At 37.0% G+C, this 14923-nt stretch overlaps 2 protein-coding genes across 2 annotated transcripts in view; one reads left to right on the top strand and one right to left on the bottom strand.

Moving 5' to 3' along the window:
• Positions 1–14923, bottom strand: part of LOC136838453 (uncharacterized) — a 268311-nt gene that overhangs the window by 32543 nt on the left and 220845 nt on the right. The window lies entirely within an intron of this gene.
• Positions 1403–14923, top strand: part of LOC136838452 (solute carrier family 2, facilitated glucose transporter member 1-like) — a 242526-nt gene continuing 229005 nt past the window's right edge. Inside the window, exon 1 of the mRNA XM_067103383.1 lies at positions 1403–2234. Coding sequence (XP_066959484.1) covers positions 1941–2234 — 294 coding nt within the window. The 5' untranslated portion in view covers positions 1403–1940. The remainder of the gene's footprint in view (positions 2235–14923) is intronic.

Below are 14923 nucleotides of genomic sequence, written 5' to 3' on the forward strand. Positions count from 1 at the left end.
CATTCAGAGACAAGAGAATTCCTTAATATATGAGGTTAAAGCTTAAAGTCCTCCTGGCCCTAGCTAAGCTCAGAGGCGCCGGGCGCTGAACTCGGCCCTGAGTTTTGCGAGGCCCAGGAGAACTTTAACCTTTAACCTTATATATTAAGGAATTCTCTTGTCTCTGAATGTTCTTAATAATATAAAGCCTAAAATAATAACCAAACAGGTAAAATACATGATTAAATAGCTCACTGAGTAACCACACGTGAGCAAACGTAGCGAAATGCTAAAAGGGCAATCAGGGTGAATCTTTAATGACCAGAAGTTTTCAGGAAAAAATTGTGCGGATGACACAGTGTCATTACATAACCGATTCCAGTTACTGAGAGATTCATAACAGAAAGCTTTATAAGTCACCGAAATATGGAATGGAATACAGAGTTTAGGCCAAAGGCCAAGCACTGGGACCTATGAGGTTATTCAGCGCTGGAAAGGAAATTGAGAGTAGGTGGGTTTGAGAGGTGTAACAGGAGGAAAACCTCAAAGCAGTTGCACTATGAAACTAATTGTTAGGAGAGGGTGGGTAGCAAGATGGAAGACAGGTAATATGAATGGAGGTATAATAAAAGGAATGAGAGGGGTTGCAGCTAGGGGTCTAAGGAAGAGACGCTGCAAAGAAGCTTTAGTAATGCCTACAGTGCACCCCGTGAGGTGGCACTGACGGCACTGCCCCCCTAAGAGATAGAGATCACTGGGATTCGCCAGAACACGCGGAGATAATCAAGATCACAAGAGCAGTATCTCAGAATTTCCTGTTTGTATGTTTGCATTCTTTCACAGTCAGAACCAGAGAGGGAAGGCTTTCTATGGCTTCCCTGAGTCACCAGACATTTTTCAGAAGCGTCTATACATAGAAGAAGATCCCCCTGTTACATCAGCAGTCTCCCCACCCACGTGGGTGGGTCACTGTCATGCAATTGGGCGTAGGTCACAGGGCTGATGACACGGCAGAGGCTTTTCACAACTTCAAAGAAAGAGAAGACGTCTGTTATATTTAGACGCCTCTGTTTCGGTCTAATCTCTATCTTCAGAATCGTCTAGAAATAGAGGAACCTCTCTCTATTCTGCTTCGTCACCGAGGTCATTGTCACGAGGCTGGGTATCTGGTCATCGGGGCATTAATCAATGAGGCCCGGGAAACGCCGCACGGCATGCAAATCTCGTGATTGTTCCTCCCTGGAGGAGGGCCAACGCAAAGCACAGAGACGGAAAACGGTGCCAGCAGCGAAATTGGCGCCGTTCCCGAACCGCGCCGATGCCTTCTAGAAAGGATGCGGTCTAAAGTAAATTTATACAGCGGGGTACTGCGTGTTTTTTTTTCTTTATTCATAAAGGATAAATAAAAAAAAGAATGTCCCTTAGTCTGGACCCTGCTCGTGCCCGTAGGGGCTGACGAAACTGCACGTCTCCTTCCGAGGGCGAAGAGCATGTGAGTTTGGGGGTGGTGTTGGCAGCCAGCCTGGGAGAGACTGAGAGAGAGAGAGAGTGAGAGAGAAGGAGAAAAAGAGTGTATGAACTTGAGGGTTGCTTACTCTCCAAACGGCCTCACAGTGGCACTTCTCGCTGTTCTCCCCGACTGTGCTCGTCGCCCAAACTCCTGGTTTTAAGCGTTTCTAGAGCCCTTGACAATACGGTTCAACTCGGTCTAACCCGCAGGATTCCTAAGCCTCGCGCTGCACGCAAAGTCGAAGGCCTCTCAAACACCCCTTTGCTTGCGGATTACCCCAACCGTCCCCCAGACCACAAACGGTCGAGGGAAGTGATACCACGAGTGTGAGAATTTACGCGAATCTTACATCCCCTGATTAGAAATTCAACAGAAGCGTCGATCAGGCTTCTCGTCCTCCTCCTCCTCCTTCCATTGTTTGCCGAAAGCCACCAGTCGAGCCTAGGCCGCCATGTCTTACAAGCGATCGGATGTACAACACCACCCTCTGATCTGCGAAGAGTCGCCCATCCCGGGGGCCTCTCCCGTGGGGACGCCGCTTCGCGGGCAGTCCCCGGAGCCCTTGCTGAACGACCTGGCCATGAACACCTACCGGGATCCTCACGATCCTGCGCTGAATCTCCTCGAGGTCCCGAATACCAACTGGACCCGGGGGCCCATGGATTCGGAGCTCTCCTCTCTCGCCTCGTCGACCTGCGACATGAACGAGGTCATGTATGACCCCAGCAAGTTCCAGCAACCTAAGGTAAGGTGAGGATGCTTAATGTATATCCTTGTTGAATGTGGAAGGATCGATTTTTTTTATTATATTTTTTTTTTGCAGGTGCGGTATCCTGTGAGAAACTGCTTGTCTCTATCACAAAATTAGCCGTTATTTATTTATTTATCCATTTTTTATTATTATTATTATTACTATTATTATTATTATTATTATTATTATTATTATTATTATTATTATTATTTATTATTATTATTATTATTATTATTATTAAAAAGAACAAGCCAAAACTAACGGGGCCACTGACTTGAAATTCAAGCTTCCAAAGAATATATTATAATTATTATTATTATTAAAAAGAACAAGCCCACTGACTTGAAATTCAAGCTTCCAAAGAATATTAAGGTGTTCGTTAGAAAGAAGTTACAGAAGGTAACAGGAAATACAGAAAGAAGAGATCAGTCATTTTTTGAAAAGAAAAATAAATTAAGAACTTGATAAATAAACAGATAAAAATATAAATAAATAATTAAAATACAAAGTGAATTGTTTTAAGGTAGTAATGCATTGCATTTTCCCTTGAATTTTTGAGGTTCTAATTCTATGACTTCATAAGACATGATGCTACATTTAAATTCTGATATAAAATTGGTAGAAGAAATTAAGGATCAGGAACAATAAGTAACTGATGCACTGCGTGGGTGTAAGTGCTCCTGGTGCTACGTAAGCACTCTTTGAAAATTAGTGTTACTGCACCGTATGTAAAGTAGCATATTAATAATGCATAACTGTTTAAAGTTTTTCTTTATTATAACATGATATTAACAATGCATAATTGTTTAAAGTTTTTCTATTATTATAACATGATATTAATAATGCATAATTGTTTAAAGTCTTTTCTTTTTTTATAATATGATATTAATAATGCATAACTGTTTAATTTTTTTTGAATTAGAACATGAAGGATATTCTTACAACTAAATAACTGAATAATACGATAAGCTTTGTCTTACAAATTTGAGAGGATTGTGATGACGAAATATGGCATAAGGCGTTTTTCGTGAAGATAGTAAAAAGGTAATCATTTACAAACCTCTTGTCTTTGACCAAATTACTGGTTTATATATTTTTTAAAAATTAATATTAAAAACCTTAAAAAAAAAAAACCGCACGGACAAGGAAATCATTCTCCTCTGCCAGCTTCCAAGAATCAACCGGTGTTTGGAAACACCACGAAGGTCCTGGGAAACACACACATACACACACACACACACACACACACACACACACACTCACAGACACGGTTTTGTCTGCCAGACTGACGAACGAACGCGTTAGGAAGAAGTGTTGTTGTTTGCGATGTCTGTTCAAGAAACTGTCATCGGTGAAATAGTGCATGAAATAATCAAACAAATTGTCAAAGAAAGCAGTAAGTCAATGATATATATATATATATATATATATATATATATATATATATATATATATATATATATATATATTAATATATATATATATATATATATCATACTTCTCTGCTTACGAGTCGTATCCATTAATTTATATTACTTACGTCCTGGGCATCACAGGTTCACAGTTTCAATTCATCTGTCAAACGTCTATTCAAAGGAATTATTATAAAAATAAGCGGTTGAACTCGCATGCTGTAATTCTAGCCATATATGAAGCTAGTAAACAAACGCTGGAATTCTCTTCCTACCTGCGTTTTCCCTAATTCTTTAAAACTTTCGAATCTCTTGTGCTAATCCGCTTTAATATTCGTTCAGGCTTGAGTTATATATGAGCACAGGATTGCGTACTATATATATATATATATGTATATATATATATATATATATATATATATATATATATATGTATATATATATATATATATTGAGAGAGAGAGAGAGAGAGAGATATAGAGAGAATGATGTCAGATCCCTCTCTTGCCTACTCTGACATAAATTTATCAGAGAACATAGTTAGACAGACGACGGACACCCAATCTCCCTCTCCAAGGAACGAGGCCGCATACATAACCTGTCAGTCTGACATTGCAAGAGGACGTTGCAAAAAAAAAAAAAAAAAGATTGCACCTGCAGAATCCCATCGAAAATGTTGAGCTATGCCGCTCTTTGGCGAGCTCAAGAGCCTCTCTCTCTCTCTCTCTCTCTCTCTCTGTTTCCGCGGAGAGACGCTGGCTGACAGCTTTATAAATATCTTGAAGGATGTCTACGTCATGGTGTCAGCTCGTGCGCGCATGCGCGAGCCGAATGCACTGCACTCCCACATCTTGGCCTTCCTTCGCTTCTTCAGGTCTCATACGAGAATCAGACGGACAGACGGTGTTATTTTTTAATAAAATCACGGGGAATAAAATCAGATAGACGGTGTTGTTTTTTAATAAAATCAGACAGGATGTGTTGCTTTTTAATAAAATGACTGGGAATAAAATTAGATGGAGATATTATTTTTAATAAAATGGTAGGGGATAAAATACGCAATTACGTAACAGTCACCATAATAACACTTCGAGAATGACTAAGATTGAAAGGCATTCTGGCGCTGGATGACGTCAGATGACGTCACAAATGGCATTATATATCATTATAGAATATGTTTTCATAATGCTCGAGTTCACTTATATGAAGAATTTGTAAAAGAGGCTAAAAAGTAGATACACCATGGTATCACTGTAACATATGAGATACATAATTTTGTAGTTATTAAGATGAGATACCTTTTGTATTTAAGTACAGATTTCACGAAAATTATTACAAGGAAAATATTTTATTAAAATTATTTTTCTTTGATATTTACATAATCGTCTTTCAGACAACATCATAACCACTGTCGTTTACACCGAACTGTAAGGCGTGTTGCAAGGTTCAGAATTGTGAACCCAACGTTCAACACATTTATACAAGCTTGGTTAAAAAGTTAAGTATATCTTAGTTTAACCAGACCACTGAGCTGATTAACAGCTCTCCGAGGGCTGGCCCGAAGGATTAGACTTATTTTACGTGGCTAAGAACCAGTTGGTTACTTAGCAACGGGACCTACAGCTTATTGTGGAATCCGAACCACATTATACCGAGAAATGAATTTCTATCACCAGAAATAAATTCCTCTAATTCTTCACTGGCCGTTACCAGCGTGAGCGTATACATGAAATCTCCTATCACACAGTAATGGTTTTACAAAGCAATACAATTCCTTAGAAGACGGAACATCAACATCGTAACGCCAATTTGTAATAATAATCCAATCAATCAACTGGCGCCCGAGAGAGGAGGCTAGTGTCTCCTCGAGGGCAGAGCAAGGATTCCCTCGGCGATGGCCTCAAGTGACGATCAAATTATCTAATAAGAGATACCTTTATGAATAGAACAGAATATAGAATTTAGGCCAAGGACCAAGCGCTGCGACCTATGAGGTCATTCAGCGCTGAAACGGAAATTGACAGTAAAAAGGTTTGAAAGGTGTAACAGGAGGAAATTGAAAGGTGTAACAGGAGGAAAACCTGGCAGCTGCACTATGAATCAAATTCTAAGGAGAGGGTTGAGGAAAGTCAGATGGAAGAAAGGGAATATGAACGGAGGTACAGTAAAAAGGTTTATGAAAAAGTGTAAAGAAATAGCATGAAGGAAAGCATTTTCGAGTAAGTGTGAAAAAGAAGCTGTTCTGAAGAGTAAGACAAAGTGAAGAATTTTGGAGAGACAGAAATAGTTCAGTTGTTCTGAGGACAAAAAGAAAGGTAGCACCTAGTGGCAACCCCTTTCATTCCTTTTACGATACCTCCATTCATATTACCTTTCTTCCATCTCGCTATCCACCCTCTCTTAACAAATATTTCATAGTGCAACTGCTCTGAGGTTTTCCACCTGCTACACCTTTCAGACCTACATACTCTCAATTTCCTTTCCAGGACTGAATGACCTCATAGGTCCCAGTGCTTGGCCTTTGGCCTAAACTGTATTCAATTCAATTCAACAAAGGTACCAATACCGAGACTTGAAAAGTTAAAAAGTATACCTTAGTTTTACCAGACCACTGAGCTGATTAACAGCTCTCCTGCTTTTGAAGGATTAGACATATTTTACGTATTGGTTACTTAGCAACGGGACCTACAGCTTATTGTGGAAACCGAACCACATTATAGCGAGAAATGAATTTCTATCACCAGAAATAAATTCCTCTAACTCTTCATCTGCCGGCCGGGGGAATTGAACTCCGGCCCATCGAGTGACAGTCCGCAGCTCTACCGACTCACCCAACGAAGAGCTAAACGAAAAGGAAACCATTTTGAGGAAGAAGAAAGCATTCTGAGGAGTAAGGCAAAGGAATGAATTCTGAGGAGACACGAATGTGACATCATTCTGAAGGGCAGGACAGAGGTAAGAATTCTGAACTGTGGAGAGGAAACAATTCGAAGAGAAAAACCAAAGAAAGAATTAAGGGGTTACGTGACAAGGAATGCAAATGGAAAATAAAAAGATGGAATGAATCTTTCTGTCTTTTCTCTGAACATACAAGTATTCAGTTACAAAATACAAGAGATTTCGATGACAATACCCACATTCCCCTAAACAAAAAGCTCTTCGTTGGGCACGTCGGTAGAGCTGTCGGCTAGCACTCGCTAGGCTCGAGTTCCGAGTCTCCGACCGGCTAATGAAGAGTTAGAGGAATTTATTTCTGGTGATAGAAATTCATTTCTCGCTATAATGTGGTTCGGATTCCACAATAAGCTGTAGGTCCCGTTGCTAAGTAACCAATTGGTTCTTAGCCACGTTAAATAAGTCTAATCCTTGGGGCCAGCCCTAGGAGAGCTGTTAATCAGCTCAGTGGTCTGGTAAAACTAAGGTATACTTTTTCCCCTAAACAAAATACGAATAGTTTATTCTATTCTTTGTTTTAAAAAAAGCTTATAACTAATCATGTCACTTCAGTTGGCAATACCCAACCAGTAAACAATCCTGGCCTGCCCAAAAAAATTGGCCCATGCAAATAAACTACGCGTCAAATACTGGTCATAATAATTACTCCAAGCAGCAGGCCAATTCGTAGTTAATAGCCTCCGAGACCAACGACTCACATTTTCCCGAGATGCAACCGAGTACCGGGATGTTTCCCTGAAAATAGCGGGACGCCATATCTTAAAAACTAACCATAGAATTTTCTTGAAAATAATCTCATGATGTTTCCCACACCCAGATAACCGTCACGAAAGATGCCTAACCGACCCTAACATGGGGGCACGGCAAAAGAAGCCGGGGTTGGCGCAATACTAGCATATACCTCAGGAGTTTGCCAACGGCGCCACTTAATTACGCCTCCTATTGGTGAGGCTTTCCCTCCAACTGCAGGATCCTATTCAGAAGACTATTCAACACAGGAGCTAAACACAGAATCCCACTGAGGACAAACAATGGACGTCAGACCAGATTAGGCAACATAAATAATGCCTCTCTCTTTATCTGGCTAGATTCTAATGCTTACAGGTACCTCCGTGCCTTCATCTAACTTTGGTTAACTGACTGTTGTCCTTAATATATTCACTGGCATGTTTAATTGCTATAAGATACTTGCAGATAGCTTTAAAGTTTTTTTTTTTTGTTAGTGCGCCCAGTGGCTTGATGGTTCCACTGCTGGATCAGTACATAATAAACATGAAGATGAAAGACACTAAAAAATTATTAGAGGGCGTCAACGAAGAGCTGAATATATATATATATATATATATATATATATATATATATATATATATATATATATATATATATATATATATATATAATACATATATGCAATAATACATACATACACACACACGTGTATATATACATATAAAAATATATATATATAATATATATATATATATATATATATATATATATATATATATATATATATATATATATATATATATATATATAAATATATATATATTAGAGAGAGAGAGAGAGAGAGAGAGAGAGAGAGAGAGAGAGAGAGAGAGAGAGAGAGAGAGAGAGAGAGAGAGAGAGAGAGAGAGTTCAAGCATACATACTTCATAACATATCTCTCGAATAATTACGTTGCATTTACGGCTCAGATTATTGCGTAGTGTACAGGAACAGAAATTACCACTGGGTATACAAACCATTAGATCACTGTATTATTCAAAATTCAAACGCCATCTTGCAAGGAGGGATCAACACACTACGTCAATCCCCTCTTAGGGCTCTTGATAAGATCTTATCAAAGTGGATTTTCTCTGGGAGAGAGAGAGAGAGAGAGAGAGAGAGAGAGAGAGAGAGAGAGAGAGAGAGAGAAGAGAGAGAGAGAAGAAAAAATTAGGAAATATGGTAATGCTGTACAAAGTAAAAAAAAAAGTTTTAATATCTTTGAATTACAGAGAGAGAGAGAGAGAGAGAGAGAGAGAGAGAGAGAGAGAAATCGGCAGAAAAAAAAATTAACTATGGTACTGCTGTAAAGTACAAGAAATTAAATATCTTTGAAATACACAGAGAGAGAGAGAGAGAGAGAGAGAGAGAGAGAGAGAGAGAGAGAGAATTTGCCAATGGACGATGGAATGGAGCCAAAAGTTCTTGTAAATCAATTCGTTATTTATGGACCTCATTTTTACTTACAAATATATCAACATCATCTCTCTCTCTCTCTCTCTCTCTCTCTCTCTCGGAGTATCAGCCAACTCAGACCAATCTTATTCAAGTGTCAACCAGTCAAGGTTAGACGAATGACTATCCCATCCATTAAAATGACCTGTTCACAGTGAATCACGTCAATCCTGGAGAGATACGCTTTGACGTCATCTTTGTAAGAACCAGTGGCCCCTTTTAATCTGGGAATAAATCCATATTTTTGTATTTGAAAGAACTAATCTCCTCGAATCTTTACTCAAGGTGGAAATATATACTCGATTCTACCCATAAAATGGTTCAGTATTCAGAGGTTTTTGCTAAAGTTTAGAGCGGTGATTGATTAACTGTAAGTTATTTGGGGTACCGCCATCAAGGTCATCTACGTAGGTGGATGTTTGTGGCATAAATTCTTTCGCATAATCCGAATGATATTTTGTCGACTGCGTGGATGTGCTACAGAAGACAATATCCTACCAAGAAAAATGATTTTAACGGGAGGTTATTGTAAGAACCTTTGATTTTGAGGCTCTATTTTTTATATATGCATGTATGTATTCACAAAATAGCCACACAACTTCACTGTGTATATATATTCATTCCACTTGTTTTAGGTTCAATAAGACGGTATGGTTTAGATTCCAGATTCTTTAATTTCCAAATTAAATGAAAGAATCTGGGACCTAAACCATCCCATATCTTATTGAAGCTTAACAGGAGTAGGCTGTATGTATATGTACATGTATATGTATATATATATATATATATATATATATATAGGTATATAATCTTGCGTCCTCCCCCCCCCAAAAAGCTGTCAAATTCCTAACATCCCATTTGCTGAATGACCTAAGAATCCCTGTATATCATTAAATAATAATAATAATAATAATAATAATAATAATAATAATAATAATAATACAAAATTCAACTTCAGAGCATTCCTCCATTACTTCAAGCTCCACTGCCAGTTAAAGCAAACACTAAAAAAAAAAAAAAAAAAAAAAAACTGATACGTAGTCTCTGGGATCTGGAGGTGCTTAGGCGTGACAGTTTCCCTCATCGATCTCATTGTTCGGACGTGAGGTTGTGCCAGCTGTAAATGAAGGACAGATGGTCTCCCACTGAGCCAGGTGGCGAGAGATGGAATGGAATGAATATATTGCTCTTTAACAGAAGAATGTGGTGGTGCTGTTTGCTTTCTGCATTTTTTTAGGTGAATGTAGACTTACAGCGTGTGTGTGTGTGTGTGTGTGTGTGTGTGTGTGTATGTATGTATGTATATATATATATATAAAGTATATACATATATATATATATGCGTGTGTGTGTGAGTGTATATACGAGTATACATATATATATGTGTGTATATATATATATACATATATATATATATATATATATATATATATATATATATATATATATATAGAGAGAGAGAGAGAGAGAGAGAGAGAGAGAGAGAGAGAGACGGGAATAAATAGTAGCTGATATTATTGAATTGTCTGCTCAGTGTTTATGCTGTTACGTAACTAAAGGACGAACTTAATTTGTGTATATGTATGTATACATTTAACTTATACACAGGCAAACATACACACACACACACACACACACATATATATATATACATATATAAACATATCCACAGTTACCTACACTATGCACAAGCAAACAGACACCACAACATTCTTCTCTCAAAGAGCAATATTCATTCCATTCCACCTCTCGCCACCTGGCTCAGTGGGAGACCATCTGTCCTTCACTTACAGCTGGTGCAACTTCGTGTCTAAGCAGTGAGCTCGATGGGGGAAACTGTCACACTTAAGCACCTTCAAATATCACAGACTACACATTAGATATAGTTTAGAATGACTTTTTTTCGGGAAAAGTGTTCGCTTTTTATTGACAGTGGAGCATGAAAGCTAATTTATAATGAAAATTAATTTTAAGCATTATCTGTGACTTATGATTATTATTATTACCATTATTATTGTTATTATTATTATTATTATTATTATTATTATTATTATTATTATTATTATTATTATCATTACTATTATTATTACTATTAATTTTAAGAATATTATGAAATTTGAATTTTAAGAATTATTATTATTATTATTATTATTATTATTATTATTATATTGTTATTATTATTATTATTATTATTATTATTATTATTATTATTATTATTACGAATCCTTGAAAGTTGAATTCTTAGCAATATTATTATTATTATTATTATTATTATTAATATTATTATTATTAACATATATATTGCTAAAGATATTTTACAGTTTCTTTAACCAACGATACACTATAGATGCTCATAAAGTTTTTCAGCTATGGGAGGGTTTACAGATAGAGAAAAATGTAAAACATTTGGGAATAAATAAAATTTGGCTTTTGTATTTTAAAGTTCAGTACCTTACAGAGAGCACTAAACACTAAATCAAAGCTCCACGAGCCATTAACTTTCTTTTCTGACTTATACTGTTGTTTATCTTTGCATTTATTTATGCCTGCTGACTTACCTTTTTTGTATGGAGATTAGAGGATAAAGGGTCCTTTTACGTCACTGAAAGCGGAGAGAGAGAGAGAGAGAGAGAGAGAGAGAGAGAGAGAGAGAGAGAGAGAGAGAGAGAGAGAGAGAGAGATGCAATCCTTCTGATCTTCTATATAAAAATAGAACATAGAATACATATAATTTAGGCCAGAGGCCAAGCGCTGGGACCTATGGGGTCATTCAGCGCTGAAAGGAAAATTGAGAGTGAAAGGTTACAAAGGCGTAACAGGAGGAAAACCTCGCAGTTGCACTATGAAATAATTGTTAGAAGAGGGTGGAAAGTACGATGGAAGAAAGAGAATATGAATGGAGGTACAGTAAAAAGGAACGAAAGGGGTTGCAGCTAGGGGCTGAAGGGACGCTGCAAAGAACCTTGAGTAATGCCTACAGTGCACCCATGCTCTACCCTACTATGGGGTCTATTTAAATGGCTGTCAAATAATCAGCTAATTTAAGCCAATGAATAGGGGAGAAATTTCTTTTGAAAAATTAACAAATAAAAGCGGTTGGATTGATAGAAAGATCAGTCCATTAAGAAAATAAACCTTTGATACAGATGACGATCTTTCAGGTTTTATAATCAAGGGAGCAGGAACCATCATAATGTTTTTCTCCTCACATTATATTGCCCTTTCTGATGTGGAGGTGCCGTTGACAAACTGAGGTTGTTTTTTCGGCTTGTTACATGGGTGCACATTTTTAATAATAATAATAATAATAATAATAATAATAATAATAATAATAATAATAATAATAATAATAATAATAATAATAATAATTCAGGAGGAATTCGTTTGTTAAAGCCGAACCTCAACTCAGGTGATTCATAGTTGATACATTGTATCACTTCTTTGTGAATAATTCCTTTCCTCCCTTTCTCAGTTCTGTCGTCCGTCCTTCTTTCTCTTCCTTTTCCTTGTTTTTCCCTGACTTCTCCCTTTCTTACTCCTTCCATTCCTCCTTCTTAATCTTTTCCTTACTTCTTCCATTCATCCTTCTTTCTGCTTTCTTTATTAGATTTTCTACTCCTCCTTCTTCATCTAACCTTCCATTCCTCCTTTCCTTTTCTTAATTCATCTATTCTTCCTCTTCCATTCCTTATTTCTTCCATTCCTCCTTCTTCCTTTCTTTCTCTGTGTTCTCAGCCTCTTCATTTCTCCTCCATTCCTAAGTTCACTCCTTCTCTCATTCTCAATGTTCCCTACCTTTCTCAGTTCTCTCCTAGACCTCGTTCCCTTCATTACCAGTCCTTATCCACTCCTTTCTCTTACCTCAGTCTCTACTACCTCCTCCTCCTCCTCCTCCTACAACAACAACAACAACTACTACCACTATAATTACTTCTACTTGCCCCATAATCTCTTCTACTAATTCTTCTTCTTCCTCAATCTGCCAAGAAACGACCTCCAGTTTGCCAGGTGTTCACAGGTGCCCAAATGGCTCGCCCCATGACCTCCCGAATTCGTGCGTGGCTCCTGGCATCCCGCAACTCCTGCCCAGATTTTTACCCAGAGCCATCAAACATACATTTATGTATAGAAATGAACATGAGAGCGTGTTTCGCAGAAGTAAAAGTTTCGAACTCATCACCGGACCGAACCCCGGTCTTTCGAGTGAGAGTTCAGGGGACTAGCAATTCGGGCACAACGGTCATAAAAGATGTTGGAACCTATGTACTTCCGTACCTACGGTTTTCCAGGGCAGGCGACTAAGACCTAACATACCAGCGAATGTGTATGTATGTATATATATATAAAATGTATATACATATATATTTAACTAAAATCGTTAGCATGTCGAAAATATCTCAACTGGAACCTCTAAATACACTGCTTCTTTATGTCTATAATATAAAATCTCTACAAAGATTTACAAACAGACAGAAGGGAGGGATTACAACATGAACAAAATATTCCCGGAAAGTGGCGAAATCACGTCCATAGCTAAAATAAAACACCAAAATAAAAAAGAGACTTACTTAATGCACCAAGCAGGAAATAATGACACGCAAAATTATTAATCGTAACAAGCATAATTCACGTAGCAAAATCTGGTATGGTGACTATCTTAAAAAGAAACCTTTCATGAAAAAAAAAATACATTTATGAGAGAGAAGCAGGAAAACAAAGTTACGAAAATACAACAATGAAAATGATGGCAAACTCATAATGATACAATCACGGCCCCAAAATTTTATTACAAAATATGCACTCATAATGATACAATCACGGTCCCAAAATGTTATTACAAATTATTGTAAACACTTCTAATGCAATCTTTTTTTTTCAATGACACTCGCTTCCCTAAGATACATGCAAATAGTCATCTAATTACTTTACGATTCTGGTAAAAATGTTATAAAAATGGGGCCTCTTTATAGTTTTCTGTAAAAGAAAACTATTGTGCAGGCTTTGTCTGTCCGTTCGCACTTTTTCTGTCCGCCCTCAGATCTTAAAAACTACTGAGGCTAGAGGGCTGCAAATTAGTATGTTGATCATCCACCCTCCAGCCATCAAACACACCAAATTGCAGCCCTCTAGCCTCAGCAGTTTTTATTTTATTTAAGGTTAAAGTTAGCCATAATCGTGCTTCTGGCAACGATATAGGACAGGCCACCACGGCCGGCTTTGAGTTTCATGGGCCGCAGCTCATACAGCATTATACCGAGACCTCCAAAAGATAGATCTATTTTCGGTGGCCTTGATTATACGCTGTACAGAAAACTCGTCTTTTTTTTTTACTTGTTTTTATGGGGAATTACTATATCTGTTAAATACCTTATAAAATGTCTCTCGGTGTTTCTCAATAATAATAATAATAATAATAATAACAATAATAATAATAATAATAATAATAATAATAATAATAATATCTTCCCAAAGCTTCGTGAAATGACTACATGAATAAATAAGTAAACAAAAGCTAAATAAGAATGAAGTACAGGAAACCGCGAGATCAAATTAAGAAAAATAACAAATCATACAAACAATTGAATAAATATGAACGTAAAGAGAAAAGGCAAGAGCACCAAAAAAGAATTGTGTTGTGAACAAGAGAAATACGTAAATAGAAAAAGAAGAATGAAGTAGAGAAAACGGAGAGATAAAAATACGAAAAAGAAGAAAAAAAATGAATAACTATGAACGTAAAGACAAAAAGCAAGAACCCAAAAAAAGAAATATACTGTGATCACGAGGAAGCATAAAGCATAAAGCATAATATACAAGGAAGACATGGCAGCATCAGCAATGGCAAATGGGGATGCCCCACACTTTAATCGAAATGCCAGGAGCATATAAAGTGCATAAGGGATCGTCTAATTTCAAATTTTCGAGAATTTATCGGCAATAAAGGAAAGCGAAGGAATTTCACTTATTTTTATTTTTTATTTTTTTACTTTCGCTTAAATTCTATTTAGCTTTTGGAACTTTAAAACAGATTAACTTTTTGTATGTATATACGTGTGTGTGTGTATAATATATATATATATATATATATATATA

This window comes from Macrobrachium rosenbergii, chromosome 5, assembly GCF_040412425.1.
Source record: "Macrobrachium rosenbergii isolate ZJJX-2024 chromosome 5, ASM4041242v1, whole genome shotgun sequence".
Classification (NCBI taxonomy): domain Eukaryota; kingdom Metazoa; phylum Arthropoda; class Malacostraca; order Decapoda; family Palaemonidae; genus Macrobrachium; species Macrobrachium rosenbergii.